Genomic DNA, 16,035 nt, shown 5'->3' with positions numbered 1-16,035 from the left:
TCTACCCGAATTATAACACAATCATGTGCTAGAAATGAAGATTCAAATTGCACAATCCATTCATAGTACAGGAATAATAAGGATTTATTTGAGACAAGATAAAATTTTCTTAAAATTCTCAACGTCTTTGAAAAATTCAAAAACTTGTTGCGTAATTTTTCATCGGAAACATTCATGATCCGAGTTAATAAAGTAAGCAAGTAGAGATAAAGTCGTTCGCGCTAACAAAAGCGTCTATATCTCCATATAGACTTTGAATATCATATAAAATCCTGAAAATTAAGATAATTAAAGTAATAAAGGTTTAAAAGTATTTAAAAAATAACGGTCAAAATATATTTGAATAAATATTGAATGGACACACAGACAAAACGTGGGCAATAACGACTTTTTATTTTAAAAAATTGCGCTAAAAATGAGTGAGTAAATACGAAAGCCAAAAATTAAATTTTCCTCGGTTTTTCCAGTGATTCTAAGACTAACGATACTTTAGATTTATCAAAAAATGTGTTTAGTGTTGAGATAATTGATAATAATATCGAGAAAAGATGTCAGAATTACAGGAACAGTTAATACATGCAGATGAAGAGAGAATAAAAATTTGCAGGAAATATTTATCAGGAAGAAGTAATCAAATAATTGATCAATGGGTAAGAATTCACACATTGTTGCTATTAGTTTTATTAATAAACAACATTTTGCGATTATAGGAAGATCCAGATTTCGGTCTGTACTATAAAATCGATCGGTAAGCTATCAAAACTTGATGTAACTTGATGCATTTCCGGATGTTGAAATTCCAATCTCTAGAGCAGCCTTAACATTTGTTTTCTCATCTTTTGCCTCTCATTTAGATATGGATTTATACATACAGACAAGTTATCAAGAGATTTCGACGAGCAAGAGAGGAAAGAGAAGGAAATTGAAATTCAACGAGCTCAAAAATGGCTTAAGATGGTTAAAAATTGGAATAAATTCAAAGAGACGAACCGTGAAAAATTACAAAGACGAATTTACAAAGGCATACCGGATAAGTTAAGAAGATCAATATGGCTTAAATTACTCAATATTGAAAATCAGATGAATCAGACGAGTGATAATAAAAATGAACCATCCATTTACAGTAGAATGCTACAATTAGGATTTAAATATTCAACGGAAGTTAGACAAATAGATAATGATATTAACAGGTGCTTTCGTGATCATGAATTCTTCCGTGAAAGATATAGTGAGAAACAGCAACAGCTATTTAATGTTTTAGTGGCATATTCAATGTATAATATGGAATTAGGATATTGCCAAGGAATGTCGACAATAACGGCCGTTTTACTGATATATTTAGACGAGGAGGAAGCCTTTTGGGCCCTAAATACATTAATGATTGATAAAAAGTTCGCGATGCACGGACTATATATTGTTGGGTTTCCAAAACTAATGAGATACCTTGCTCATCATGACAAAATTTTAACAAAGTTCTTGCCAAAGTTGAAAAAGTTTCTAGATAAGCATAACATGGACAGTGTATTATATTCATTAAAATGGTTTTTTGTGATCTTCGTAGAAAGAATTCCATTCAGTCTGTGCCTTCGTATATGGGATATATTTTTTCTTGAAGGTGAGCGCGTCTTGCCAGCCACGGCTTATACAATACTTAAACTTCACTCAACAAAACTGCTCAAATTTAAAGATATGGATGCAATTACGGACTATTTTCAGGTATTATTGTGTGTTTTTATGGAATTAACTTTACAATCCTGACTAATTTAATATCTTAATTACAGTACAAACTCCATAAAAACTTTGGATATACTGATAATTTTGTTATCAAAACACTAGAATTATCATTAAATGAGTTACGAGCTCGAAAAATGGATCTGCCACCTCCTGCCGACTCTATTGAATTTCCAAAAAATGAACTTGGCACGTTCATTGAGCCAACACTTGAAAAGAAATTGGGATTAAGGTCTTCATGTTTTAGTGATACTGAAAAGAATGTGACAGATTTGATGATTGCTAGGAGTGAAGAGAATGGTAATAGTCTTGATGTGATTGATGAGAATCACACGGACGAGTTGAGCAACTTAAATACAGGTAATATTCGGACGGAAATTCATTTAAGCTTTTTGGGACATTCTTGGATATTTTTTGACGTTGATGACTAATGACATTCGGAGGGTACAGAAGATATATGACCTCTATGTTTTGGTACCTATTTATCATGCTGGACGTCATAAGTCATCAACTTGTTTTTGGATTTTTATTTATGTGCAAAATTTATAGCTGTAAAAAATTCCAAGAATGTTTCGGCAAAATTTTAATGTTCTGACCTTTAATGCTTGAACAAAATTTATTGTTTCTTATCTCGCATGACATTTAATTTTTTATACTTTATTCTTATCAATTAATCACTACCTCATTTTTATCACACACTTTTCTGGATTTAAAAAAATTAAAAATAGTTGGTAGCACAACATCCTCAATAAGACGATATAAAAGCATGAACAGTCTTAATACGGCAACATCATATGCTACGAGTATCGACTCAATTCCATCGGAAGTGAATCAGAATGATATGGACGATGTTGATGATGATGATTACGAGATTGTGGAAAATACAAGACTCTGACAAATTGATATTTTTATAGCCCTGAATTTACAAGATAAAATGGATTTGAAATTAGACATTAAGACTCCAATAGATATTTAAAAAACATTCCTCTCAATATTCAACATTTCCTGCCTTTTTAATTCTAATTTTATTACTCCATATCGTGTAGAATTGAAGTTGTTTTAGAATAGATTTAAGCTATAACTTTCGAGGAATTTGTTATGAGATTCCTTTAATTACTATAAATTGACTTAACTCTCTATGTAGAATGCTATATTAACTGCATTTATGTGCTAGTACTATGTTGTATTACTAAAAAACTCTTGATATTATAATTCCAATTATTTTTATATGGAAAATTTAACGGTTATTGGAAATTTGAAATTTAACGGCTGTTCAATATTTGAAAATTTATCGGTTATTTGTGACGGTTGCTCAATATTTGAAAGAATAACGGTTTTTAGAAATTTGAAATGTGATTGTTGCTCAATATTTGAAATTATAACGGTCGTTTTAGATTTGAAAATTATGCTGCATAATAATTTTATGTACGTTATGTACGTTTTATGAATTTGAAGAACTACTTATGGATAGTGAATATCAATCAATTCTAGGTCAACTTCAACATCTACACACTCATCCTTTATGTTTAATTTTGTTCTGTTAAAACAACATATTTAATTACCTAATTAAAAATTACACGATCATTTATGACGTACGAATTTTTTTGATATTATTTTTCTCTCATATTTATGTACCTACATGAAATAAAAAACAAGTAAAGTTGTCGATAAGAAAACGTCAAAATAATAATTACAGTTTGTTGTTCATCAGTTTTTTCTGTTGTCTTTATCTTGTTTTAACACGCATGACTAGATTCTCATTAAAAAAGCTGTAGTAGACACAAGATTACTAAAAAAAATTCTCTCAATTTTTTGAAATTTATTTTGAATAGTGACAAATATTTCAGATTACGAAGGCGATTTAAGCTATATGGACGATGATGATTTAGAGGATGAAGTCACATACACAAACAGCCATCAAAATCGCAAGTCACTAACATGCACGTCAATCACATCAATAAGTGAAGATCGTCGATCAATTTCGACACTTAATCAGCAAAATTTTGAGGAAATTGTCAAGGACGATGACGGAGAATATCGATTCAAAGAACTTATCAGTAACACTATTGATTGTAATACCTAATTTTTATGTCAATTGAATCCCGTGAATTGTGTACCGATGGTTGTTCCTGATTTTAAAAAGTGTATCAGTTTGTTGTTAAGTTTACGTTTTTAATATTCGTGGATATTCTATGTTCTTCGAGCAATAATGTCATCCATTTTATTCTATCATATGATATATATTAAGTGTATGTTAATGTTATTCCTTACGACTCATAAATTAATAAGAAAAATTTGGTTGTTAATCAGTAAATTTAAATTTGGAGCTGTTGATATGACGTTCTGGTGATCTTTGTCATTTGTGAATTATTTTTGTTGATTATTATGAGAATTAGCGCTGTATCAGGAATAAATGAGGATAGGGTTAGTCGAGGTTAGCTGAAGGAGCATTTAAGATTATTCACAAAATTTCATCAGTGCTAGACATTTAAGCAGTTATCAGTCTGAGAAGTAAATGTTTCTATTTTTGTCAAAGTCTTGGACATGTCGAACAGACAAGGAGTATGAGTATGCTCAATAATATTGACTCATGAGCAGGAGCGCATTCAAGAAAGGGAGTGGTGGGGTCGATACTTCGAATATCTACGGGACGTCCATGGAGAGTGGAATTGTCTCCTTAAAGTAACATATCAGTTAATCGATGAACATTCTGTCCATAGGATGAAGTGCCTCTGTCTTGGTGCTGGATTCGGTTTAAATACCCCACCATGCTAGAGTCACACCAACCTGGTTGCAGAATATTGATCGATCAACCGACCTGTGCTATTCGGGTCTGTTTAGCTTTTACTACTATGTAATAATTAATGTGTGACCAAGAAGCCGTGCCACATTCAAGAATATAAGGAGATTTGAGGGTTGGAAGGCTGGGATTACTGTGTGGTGGTCGGGCTACGTCACTACTAGGAACCATCCGACAACTCAATCATTCAAAATTCGTATTAGTCGACTTTATACCGAAAGTGACAACAATTAAGTTGATACTTTCATCCTAAACTCAACTTCCAGACAGATGAAGCCAAAAAAACTTTTAAAATTAATTATCAGTTCCTTACAAAGAAACATTTTGCATTCATTTGATGAATCTTCCAAAATAATGGTTTTTTATACGTCTAGATTTATTAATATCTATTAAGTCACACGTCATATAATTTAAAGATCTCTATCCATTCTTTTACTTATTCCAAAGCACTCTTTTTATACTCGACATAATGTTTTAACACAAATAAAAAACTATAATAAAGAAAGAAATTTCAATAAAAATAAAAATAAACAGCAGTGATGAATCTTTACTTAATTTCGTACATGAATAAATTATCGCCGTCATTATAAAAAATTCAAAATATTATTGTTTATGTCTGTAAATATTATTATGTGCACAGTCATTGTCAGATTAATGACCCGTTCATAATATTCTTGCTATAATGTCTGCACGAGACACACACGTTTCCATACTCAGCTGTTATAAAATTATATTATGAAGTTTATTTACGGAGCGATAAGATAAGAAGCTTTCGCGTATTTTGTTCAAAAATAGACTTTACTATACGTAAATATTATGGTTTTTTTCATAATGAATTATAAACGCTAATCATTTATGACTTCGACCTAGCTTCGTATTGACTGCATAGACAGGAAATTTTTGTTTAGTACGTGGAGCAATTGACTTTGTACTGTGTATTGTTGATGGGGGATCATGATGAAAAAAATATATTTTTCTTAATTTTCCAAGGCCAACTTTGTTTTTTAAATAGGACAATAGAAATTCTGTTTTGAATTTTGTTTGAATTTTGAGATATTTTGCAGGAATTAATTCAATTTCTTTCAGAGTAACAAAATAAGAAATCAGCCATTTTGGCCAGGATCAATATGAATAAATCATCATCAATTTAATTTTTAAGCGAAATTTCAACATTTTGAACTTTAAATCTCTCAAATTCAATTTGCAAATTTTCAAAATATTTTGAATTGATGCAAATTCTTTGAACTATTCTAGACTGTGCGGTGACTAGGTAGGTCTACTTTCAACTTACCTAGATTGTTACAAAAGGAGACAAATAAGATTAACTTACAGCAGTTTTGATTCATTTTACAATATTCTTAAATATACAATATTTTTAAATTCTTAAGAAAATTCAAAACTTCAAGTTTTAAAATTCTTTAAAAATTTCCAAATTTTAATTCTTTAAAAAAGTTCAAAACTAAATCTTGAAAATCTCTTTTCTAAAATCAAAGCTTACTTGTTTTGTTAATTTAAAAGTTGTGTCGACTTCATTAAGAATTTGAACCAACTTTGAAATTTGATTTTTAATTTGAAAATTGAGCGAAATTTCAAAAGTTCAAATTCAAATTTAAAGAAAATTCAAACTCATAGAAAGCTTTGAAATTTTAAAAAATTTTCAAACAAAACTTAACAGATCATCCTTAGGTTTTCAGAAATTTGTCAATATTTTTGAATTGATCCTTTTTATCAAACTTTTCACATAATATCACTGTAAAATCCATCACAGAATGCCACAAGATATACCTTGATAACACCAATCCACCAATCTTCCACAATTACAATCACTTGTTCAAACCACGATTTTGAACCGAAATAGAAGCACTGAAAGAATGATTCTTAAAATTCCGTTGCGATTTCATCCTTATCAGCCTGTTATATTTATGACATAAATATTTTTTTACGTATTATTACACATGAAGCTTATTTTCATTTTATAAATTATTATCAATTGTTTTGCACAAGGAACATTTTCGTTCCTTTAAATATTCATGAGCATTCATAGGACTAGATCAGTCTCAGTGTGATCATTGAATAATAAACAAGAAGCTTAAAGGGAAAGAATTAAAGTGCAAAGCATTTATAATGCCAGAATCAGAAAATACAATGTATATCCGTTCAAATGGAATCAGTGCAGAAGGCACCCGAGATCAATATGCTGACGGAAAGGCTGCAAAGGTTTGGGAGGTCTTCATTGGCGACACAAAAGTCCGTACAATGAATTATCGCAATTTCTTAGTCAACATGCTCCGCAATAGAGGCTGCAAAAGAGTTCTTGACGTTGCTTGTGGTACGGGCGTTGACTCAATCATGCTTGTCGAAGAAGGCTTTGAAGTCGTTTCATGTGATGCTTCAGACAAAATGTTGAAATATGCTCTGAAGGAAAGATGGAATCGCAGAAAGGACATTAGTTTTGAGAATTGGGGTGAGTAGTTGTGGGTTTGTGGATTGTGCTGGGAAGGGCATCAATATGGTCGTGTGTCAGTGACTTTTGTGAATTTTGAATATAGTTGAATAGTTAAAGTTTAAAGTAGGCTTAGATTTTCTATAGAAAATCAATCAAAGTCCACTCGACCTCATATCAAGCTTGTTATGTTATTTAATGCTCGACTCAAATTAAGAATGGGACTGAATGCAAAGCAGATTCCATAATGGACATGACGTCTCATCATCAAACGACTACAGATTAGTTCTATTCAAAATTGGAGGCTTGATCATATTTTGAATTAAATTCAGAAGGTTTGGCCTTCCTTAAAAATGTAAACAGATAAGAACTTTCCATCCACGCGACGTTCCGCAATCGTATTCCTTATCACTGACTATTTTTAAATAGATTTTGTCTGTAATGTGCGAACAGTCGATGCGGACGTTGATTCGAAGAAATTTGAATCGTATTTCGAATGTTTTTTCGGAAAAAATCCGCCATCTTGAAAAACATCAAATTTTTTAAAATTTTTAGTTATTCATGATTTTTAGCTTGAATGCTTCGTTTAAATCAAGACAACCAATTTAATTATGTTCATTGAAGCTTTTTCAATCATTTAATCGAAGTGTAAAGCTGAGCTTATCAGCTTAAAGTTAGTTTTTTGCAAAAATTATTCCAAATTTTTGGTTTTGTTTTCATTGTTTGTTTACAAACATTCTAAGAAAACAATGAAAAACTTAAATGTCTTTAATTCACTTTTCTTCATTATTTGAGACTTTTTCTTTAATTTTTTACAATTATTTAGTTTAGTTTAAGCATAATCTTGCTTTAAAATCAATAATTAAAGGCTAATTTAGAGTTTTTTCGTTTAGATTATTAACGTTCATTTGAAATTTAAATTTGTTTCCGAAAATAAGAACCATTCGAAATTGAAATTCCGAAAATAAGAACTCGTTCGCACATTACAGGATTTTGTAAATAAATATACAAAATTAGTTTTATGTCAAGTCACGACTGCTTTTATGACACACGTCACAAACTGATAATCTAGTCATCATGGACATTTACTAATATTCACTTCTATATTTACAGTTATTGAAGAAGCTAATTGGCTTACACTTTACGACAATATCAAGGATCATGTTAAAGGTGGATTCGATGCCGTCATTTGCTTAGGTAATTCATTCGCTCACATGCCTGATAATTATGGTGATCAACGCGAACAAAAACAAGCAATAACAAACTTTGAGAAATGCCTTAAACCAGGCGGATTACTGTTTATTGACCACCGTAATTATGACTCGATCATGGAAACTGGAAGTGCACCTAGCAAGAGCATCTACTATAATGTGAGTATACATTTAAATATTCTATATACTCGGAACTTTCGAATGTCATCGACAATGAACTTGAATTATAGAAAATATTAATTTATTTAAGTAAGTAGAGATATTAAAAGTTAAATGTAAATATATCACAGTTGAACTTGCTATTAGCATTCGACTGATTAATTAGTTTTAGTATGAATATGTGTAGTTGTTAATGTTGTTTATATCTTGAGCTGATTTTTGTTGGAAATGAGTTTTTTACTTTGACAAATTTTCCTATGTATACTTTGATGAAAAGTTCAAATTTTGTCAAAAAAGCTCAATTTGTGTCAAAAAGCTTTCATTTTAATCAAAAAAGCTCATCTTAGCTTTTTAAAAGTTCAAATTTTGACAAAAAAGCTCAATTCAAAAAATTCTAAATTTTTCAAAAAGCTCAAATTTTGACAAAAAAGCTCAATTCAAAAAATTCTAAATTTTTCAAAAATCTCAAATTTGGTCAAAAAAGCTAAATTTTAGTCAAAAAGCTCAAACTTTCCCAACTTCCAAAACTGCGCCTAACATCCTCAAACCCTCAAAACTAATCAAACTTTTTCACATGCTTACTTTACTTTCAGAGTCAACACATGACAGACATTAAAACGTCAGTTCTGATTGTTGCTGGAAAGCCTGCAATGGTTTCACTCGATTATTTAATATCTACAGGTGACGAAACGAGGTAGGGAATTAGAAAAGTTCACGAAATAAGTTCACCGAATTAATTTGTGTCTATATTTTTTTAGTGAATTCCGTCTTTCATATTATCCACATCAACTGGAAGTATTCAAGAAAATTCTGAGAGACATTTTCGGACATAACAGCTATCATGAAATTTACGGAGATTTTAAGGAACTTCGTGAGAATGATAATCCAGCTTTTTACATTCATATTATCGAAAAGTCTGAATAAAATCTTTTGTTGCCGCAAGAAGTTCCGTTGTTGCTGCCGAAAAGTGAAACGTTCAAAATATTATTTAACAAATAGTGATAAGGATAGACATAGGAAAAAGGACAGAAGTGAAAATATGGAGAGCAATAAGATTACACAATTTAGTTATAAATCTATTAATGACTCTAGTGTTAATGACTATTCAGCATCTTCTAAAATGTAAAGTAATAAAGATTAAATGCAATAGACTGTAAATGACAAGTTTGAATATTTTTAATTTATAGCTTTTATAGTTCAATTCTATTGTTTACATATCCAGGTAATGATTGTTAGACTCTTTAGGGCAACCAGACAATGCATTCAACTGGATCCGCCCCAATTTAAGTGTTGATTTCATTGATTAATAGTTAAAAGCTTCAATTTGAGAAATTGTTGATTTTTTCCTGGATCATCAAGGTTTATTTGTGGATTATTCAGCACAGAGCACTCTGATCAACTCAGTTTACGACATCCAATCCTCAATCAACAAAAAGCTTACTACGAATCACCATAAAAACTCAATAAACAATGGGCAAAAATGTTAACTGGAAGTCCATATAATTATTAAATATCCACCAAGGTATAGGATATGCTGAATTAATTGACTGTCAATATTTATATTTATTGTACGATGCAGAACCATCGTTTAGATATTAATTTACGAGGGATATCCAATATTTTCCGAATAATGACCATGATTGCAATTGATTCTATAAATTGGGGTCTGTTTATAAATTACGTCCAATTTTTTTGGGTTGTTTGAAGCATTTCATACCAAAATTCATGAGAATGTCCATTCCACTCATACCAGGAAGGTCCAAAGATCCAACTACTCCATTGACATCATTTATGAATGTTCCCTAACCATAGATGACACATTATTATTTCCGGAAGTATATTATGCTGACTTTTTCAGCACTTATTTGCCTTGTGGGATAGTAAATTAATATGCATATATGTATGTAGATGTCATGACCGATACTGAAATATTTATCTGTGGTTATTTGCTGAATATTCATTAAAGCTTTCTAGTTGAATGAAGTGATGGAAGTCAATTGTGAAATTGATGGAAGTTATAAAAATAGTTTTTTTTGAGGCATGGGTCAGACTGATTAAGATAAGATTACAGATTGATAAGGCTATCGAATAAAGATAAGATTAGACCCGAGCAGCACATTACAAACTGCCGTCAAGTCCACTTGTCATAAATAGGACGAGGAAGCGATGAATTAGCCACAGGGTTGTGCTGTTCGGGAAAGAATTAAGACATGAATGATTTTGACTTTTTCAATCCTTCCTTCATCTTATCGAATTACCTAATTGGAACATTTTATGTCGATATCAAGAATATACGATAAGACTCTTCAGTACAAAAAGGTATATTTTTCATCTTACAATATTTTTTTATTCGAGCTATTAAGCAATATGTATGCAGAGCAGTATGTTTGCCTTCTGCGGAGGTTTGATTTAGGAACAAGTATGGAATGTTTAAAGGTTTGCAGTTACTTTCAATCAAAGAGGTTGTTGATTTGGACCCCAAGAAGCACAATGTAGTCACTTGGACACTGCTAAGTCGTGTTGTTAATGGTAAGACGCAGTGTGCCCTGACATTACCATGACGGCTGATTGACCTGTTCGACAGACTTTAAAATATTGGAAGCTAATAGTCAGAAAATCAGGAGCTTTCATGATTTAAACTCGATCTGATCATCCAGAGAAGTAATTAAGTAGCTCGAACAGGACAATGTTCATTAAGCCATCCCTACGTCATTGTATTAACCCTGGGCAGCAGTCCTGACGGCACCATGACTGCTGATTTCAACTAATTTTTAAGAAAAAATTCAGTTTGTCGCATTGTGCCGTTCGGGTAAGTCATTTACAGTTGCTGTAATTCTGAAAGGAACTGTTCAGTTCCAAAATGATTATGTCCCTTGTCACTAGATTCAACAACTATCAGAGTGACAATTAGAATCATTTCTACAAAACTAATCACAAGATCATAGACTATGTCGGTCATAATGGAACACAAAAGCACATTCGGAACTCTTCCCTTAATATTCTGTAAAGTCATCGTTTCTACATTTCCTTCTTACTATATACCGATTATGGTATAATAAATCAAATGCATATGTCATGCATAAAGTCACAAAAAAATGCTATTTTAAATAAAATAATATTCAATTCCTTTATTTTGACTCAGTTGGGTTGATTGGGAGATTGGGAACATCTCCAACAACAGCAAGTTGCTGGTTTAATAAGGCAGCAAGGATTGTGAGAATATTCAATTCGGTATTACTGCTTACGACGGCATTTGCATTAACTCCAACTGTAACAATATCTCCAATGTTGTTTCCTGTGATGCTGACTGGTCCGGCTGCTTCTTCTTGTGCAAGAGCTGCGACAATGCAGAAGATTAAAACGATTGCAAATCCAAAGAATTTCATTGTTGCTCACTGGTTCTGACTTTTTATGTCTGTCAAAATAAAAAAGTTACAAAATTTAATTTTTTATGTCACAAAAGCACTAATGCTGCATCTACCTCTGATTCTATACGATGCGACTTTACAACTGCTGTGGAACTTAAATATTATTTAATGTTTTAATACTTGAAATTGAGCTAAATTTTCACAGGCCAGGCTTATCGCTTTGATAACTGATAATTGATAGAGTCTTAAATCCTCTTGAACAGTTTTGATTCATCAATCATGGCTTATAATTGAAAGGTCTGTAAAGGCAATGAAATTATTGTTGATAAGTTATTGAAGATTAGGGAATATTTTGGAATTTTGTTGAATATGTGCAGCATTTAGATTAATACTTTTGGTGAGTAATATTGAAATGAGGCCACTAATTCGAGGATGATGCAGGACACTGAGAACCTTGTGGCAGTCAACTGGCAATTTTGGGTTTTTTCGTTAAGGATGCCTAGAACCAATGTTGCCTTGAATCATGTATTCGCCGTATTAATTCCTTACTTCGCTAGCCACATAGATCAACTGTGATCCATGGTCTTCTCTAGATGGTGTCTAACACTGACATTCATCTGCCAATTTCCAATACCAAGTGCAACACTGTCTTTATAGGCAGCTTCGTTCCAAGTGTTCTTTGATTGTCATCATGCGTTGTCGTCATGAAAGCAACAATTCAGTGTGTGTCAATCGGGTAATCTTGATGACTAATCTCAAAAATCATTGCCGTCATTAGATTGTTTACTATAGGCACTTGAGCTCTTAAGTAGGGATGATTCAGATGTTTTAATTGCTGGATTTGTTATCATTAAACATGTGTGGCTTATTTCAACAGACTGATTGAAATTTGTTTTATTGACTACTTGTCATAATTGATCCATGAATCATGAGATTTAATTTTATTAAAAGTGGGTGCTGTAACAGAATGGAATTTAGGATGTTGTGCAAGAACCCACGTGTAGATCAATGTCGCAAGCACGAGAGTAAGGCCTCAGTGGCTGAAGAGGCAACAGAATTAATATCTTGTAATCGCTCAGAACCTTACAACTTCTAAGGTTCTAGAGAAAAAGTACACTTCCTCACAACATAGCCTGAGTGGGATTCAAACCCACGTCCGACAATTTCCGTCCACATACTCCTACCACTGAGCTACCGGGATCAATTTGGGAATGTGGCACAAAGCACTCTATTAAGTGCTTATTCCACAGCATCTTATTGTTGTATTGGTCCACAGCATAAACCCAACATTGCAAGTTAGTTCCTCATAAAGTACGTGATACATATCACCAAAATCTATAGCATTCGCAGCTCTGCTTCTCTTTACCCACAGAAACACTCCAACTTATTTGCAGGAAGTAAACAAAAATCTGTGAAGCATCATGAATACGGAGGGAGAATTTTTCAAGCACCAAAAATCTTCAACTTGACATGTTAATAAAATTAAAATGTTTCAGGCTTCCTACAAACAAAAATATGGAAAATGTAAATTTCGTTATAAACTGAAAAGAATCTTCCGACCGAAAATAAAGTAACGAGAGGAAGGGAGAAAAAATTAAGTATAAATTCAGTGTCAGGTCAGTAAGTGGAAGCAGAAGATGATAAAGGAATAGAATAAAAGGGAGGCATGAAAAATGGAAATGGAACCTTTAGCAAATGTAAAGCCTCAAAAAAAACATGGACAGAATCAACCTTCATTTCACTCAGGTGTATCATAATAAAATTGAATGAAAAATTAGATGTGCTGGCATGGCAGCTGCTGCTGCTTAAACATTAAGCATTCCAGAACAAGGTGAATCTTTTCCTTTTCATGATTATTAGAATTTACTGTTCCACTTTTTTTTATGAAACAATTTATGAAATCTAATCCATCATCGTCGCATTGCTGTGCTTGCTTTGTGTGAAAATGGATGTGGAAATGCAAAAAAAAAGAAGGAAAAATCGCGAAAATATGAAAATTAAGATTTATTTTTTACCGCGTGAATAATCATGTCGGCTCATTACGCTTAATAGCTCTTGTTGTATAGTCTCTTTGGTACGGTATGATAATGAAAAGCATCATGAAGAACTGACATTAGTTAGGAAAATTTCATGGCCAACTGCAATGATCTATAAATTATGTCTTAAAATCTTGTTGTGTATTTAATGGATTTTAAGTGCTTTATCAGCAGTAAGACACAGTGGATCTCAAGCTATGCTTTATTAGTGTGCATCCAAAGACTTCAGATCTGTTGCTGAAAGCATGCCGAAAATCAAGATTTATTTTAGAATTGTGAATAATGTGTCGCATTACACTAATAGCCCTTGCAACATGAGGAAGGTACCATGGGGAACATGAGGAAAGCCAAGGCCACTGTAGTAGCACTCAGAGTACCTATCCGAGTCACCCGGAGTACTTACCCGAGATACCCGAATTTCCTATCCAAGATACCCGGAGTACCTACCCTAGATACCCCGAGTACCTACTCAAGATACTCTAACATAGGATAGATGCTTTGGGTGTTCCGGCCAAGTACTCCGAGATACTCTAACCTAGGATAGATGCTCTGGGTGTTCCGGCCAAGTACTCCGAGATACTCTAACCTAGGATAGATGCTCCGGGTGTTCCAAGCAAATACTCCGAGATACTCTAGCCTACTCGGATAGATTAAGATATTATTCCCTGCTTAATACAGTATCCCATTTCTTCCCATTAAACAGATTAACTTTATCCAGTCTGGTAAGTCCTTATAACAGCTCAATGCATTAAATCATTCATGATTCCCCATAATTTCCCCAATATTTCAAAGCATCCCTCATTCCACCCAATTATTTCTATTTCTATTCAATCTTCTTATTATTATCTTTGAAATCATATAAATGTCCTGACGACAGACTGATAGATTAAAAAAGGCATTAGCATTCATGAAGCAGAAGCTGCTACAAAAAATGTAAATGTGCTCAAGGAAAACGAATGGATGATAATTCGAACAAGTTTTATTTTTGGACACTTTGCATGCATGAAATTGTAAGTATATCACGCAGCAATATTCTTCATGCCTTAACCTCCTCCCATTTTTGTTGACTTCTTCATCATTGATTTATGGCACTTTTATTCTGTATCTTCTTGATTCACAAGAATAACCATAACAACGTACCGAAATAATTCTGTGCCTGAGGCGAAAATGTTTTTTCTGTTCCTTCTCCTTCATGTTTGTTCTATTTCTATTTCTGTGTATCAGATTAACAAATTATTTGCTGAGAGAATTTTCACATGAAAAAATGCGGAACTGAAAAAAACAGCAAATTGAAAGCGATTATTTGCTTTACTTTAAGGCTACACGAGGAAATTTATGCTTCATAATTCTCAAAGAAAATTGAGGAGCTCTAGTTGTTTGCTATCTCAACAAAAAAAGGAATCGTGAATGCTTCAAAAATAAATTTTCATTTCCATTCTCAAGCACATTGCCTGCTATGAGCACGTGAATATTTTGGAAAAACGTGTAACTTTATGCTTTAAAGTGCTGTGGACATTCCAAAATATTTCTATGTGAAGTAGTTCCAAGAATGTGGAGGGGATGCTTCCAATGGAATTTTGTCAATTTTGGAAAACCCGAAGTCTATCCAGATGTTCTATTGGAAGTATTCTTATAAGAAAAATGGTAAGGACATTTCCACTGGAAGTTTAACATTCCAAAAATAACAAAAGCTTCACAGAGCTCTCTTTATGGAATATTGAGAGTAATCTCTTCATTGTTGAAGGCAATTTGAAAAATCAGAACTGCTAAAAGTATTAATTGAATTAAGACTTGCAAAACTTTATGCAGGAAAATTTGCGTCGCAATTATGAAAGTTTTGCCTTTCTTTCTGTTAATGTAATTTATTGTTGCTAAACCTGCCTCATCATTTATCATAATTTGAAAAGTATTCTTTGTTGTGTCCTTCATGAATCTGTCTGTGGTAATTTGCAAGCTTCAACATTAAGGATTCAGATGTTTTAATCTAAATTCCATTTACCTTCATTTCTTTGGACATTAAATTGAATGCTAATGTTAATCCTGCATTATTCCTTTATTCTTTCTTGTATAAAACTCTTCGATTTAAAGTTCGCGCCAAAAATTATCGCGGTTCAAATTTTGAACTTTAGTTTGAACTTCAATTTGAATTTTGAACTTACGTTACTTTTCAAATCCTGAATAACCGTTATTTTTTATTTCCATGAATTTCAATTTTCATCAAATAACGTTAAAAGCCACAGATAGTTTCACAATCACTGGTGACATTGAAATTTTGTGTAAATTGCAC

The 16,035-nt window shown here is 32.4% G+C and overlaps 2 protein-coding genes and 2 long non-coding RNA genes across 6 annotated transcripts; 2 read left to right on the top strand and 2 right to left on the bottom strand.

Annotated features, from left to right (window-relative positions):
- Window positions 1-339: 339 nt before the first annotated feature.
- Window positions 340-4,989, bottom strand: LOC139093393 (uncharacterized). Its single transcript, XR_011544683.1, has 3 exons — window positions 3,426-4,989; window positions 3,294-3,366; window positions 340-2,647 (listed from the first exon to the last, which is right to left on the bottom strand). It is a non-coding gene; the product is annotated as an uncharacterized lncRNA (long non-coding RNA).
- LOC139093392 (USP6 N-terminal-like protein) lies at window positions 392-5,004 on the top strand. 3 transcript variants are annotated; one of them, XM_070644098.1, is made up of 5 exons: window positions 392-650; window positions 711-748; window positions 855-1,716; window positions 1,782-2,091; window positions 3,579-5,004. In XM_070644098.1, the coding sequence occupies exons 1-5, from the start codon at window positions 549-551 to the stop codon at window positions 3,812-3,814; spliced, it is 1,548 nt and encodes a 515-aa protein (XP_070500199.1). In that variant the 5' UTR covers window positions 392-548; the 3' UTR covers window positions 3,815-5,004. The 3 variants fall into 3 exon arrangements, with proteins under 3 accessions (XP_070500199.1, XP_070500198.1, XP_070500200.1); XM_070644097.1 differs by having other exon boundaries at window positions 3,564-5,004; XM_070644099.1 differs by lacking the exon at window positions 3,579-5,004 and adding an exon at window positions 2,460-3,421.
- Window positions 5,005-6,574: 1,570 nt separating this feature from the next.
- On the top strand, window positions 6,575-9,502 carry Gnmt (Glycine N-methyltransferase). The gene is made up of 4 exons (XM_070643787.1): window positions 6,575-6,995; window positions 8,088-8,344; window positions 8,938-9,038; window positions 9,103-9,502. Exons 1-4 carry the CDS (start codon window positions 6,656-6,658, stop codon window positions 9,266-9,268), a joined length of 864 nt encoding a protein of 287 aa, XP_070499888.1. The 5' UTR covers window positions 6,575-6,655; the 3' UTR covers window positions 9,269-9,502.
- Window positions 9,503-11,445: 1,943 nt separating this feature from the next.
- Window positions 11,446-11,949, bottom strand: LOC139093386 (uncharacterized). Its single transcript, XR_011544682.1, has 2 exons — window positions 11,826-11,949; window positions 11,446-11,759 (listed from the first exon to the last, which is right to left on the bottom strand). It is a non-coding gene; the product is annotated as an uncharacterized lncRNA (long non-coding RNA).
- Window positions 11,950-16,035: the final 4,086 nt, after the last annotated feature.

The sequence above is a fragment of the Chironomus tepperi genome, unplaced genomic scaffold, assembly GCF_022539635.2.
Source record: "Chironomus tepperi strain 1889 unplaced genomic scaffold, CSIRO-AGI_Ctep_v1 contig_335, whole genome shotgun sequence".
NCBI classification, from domain to species: Eukaryota; Metazoa; Arthropoda; class Insecta; order Diptera; family Chironomidae; genus Chironomus; species Chironomus tepperi.
This window is presented reverse-complemented; position numbering and strand designations above follow the sequence as displayed.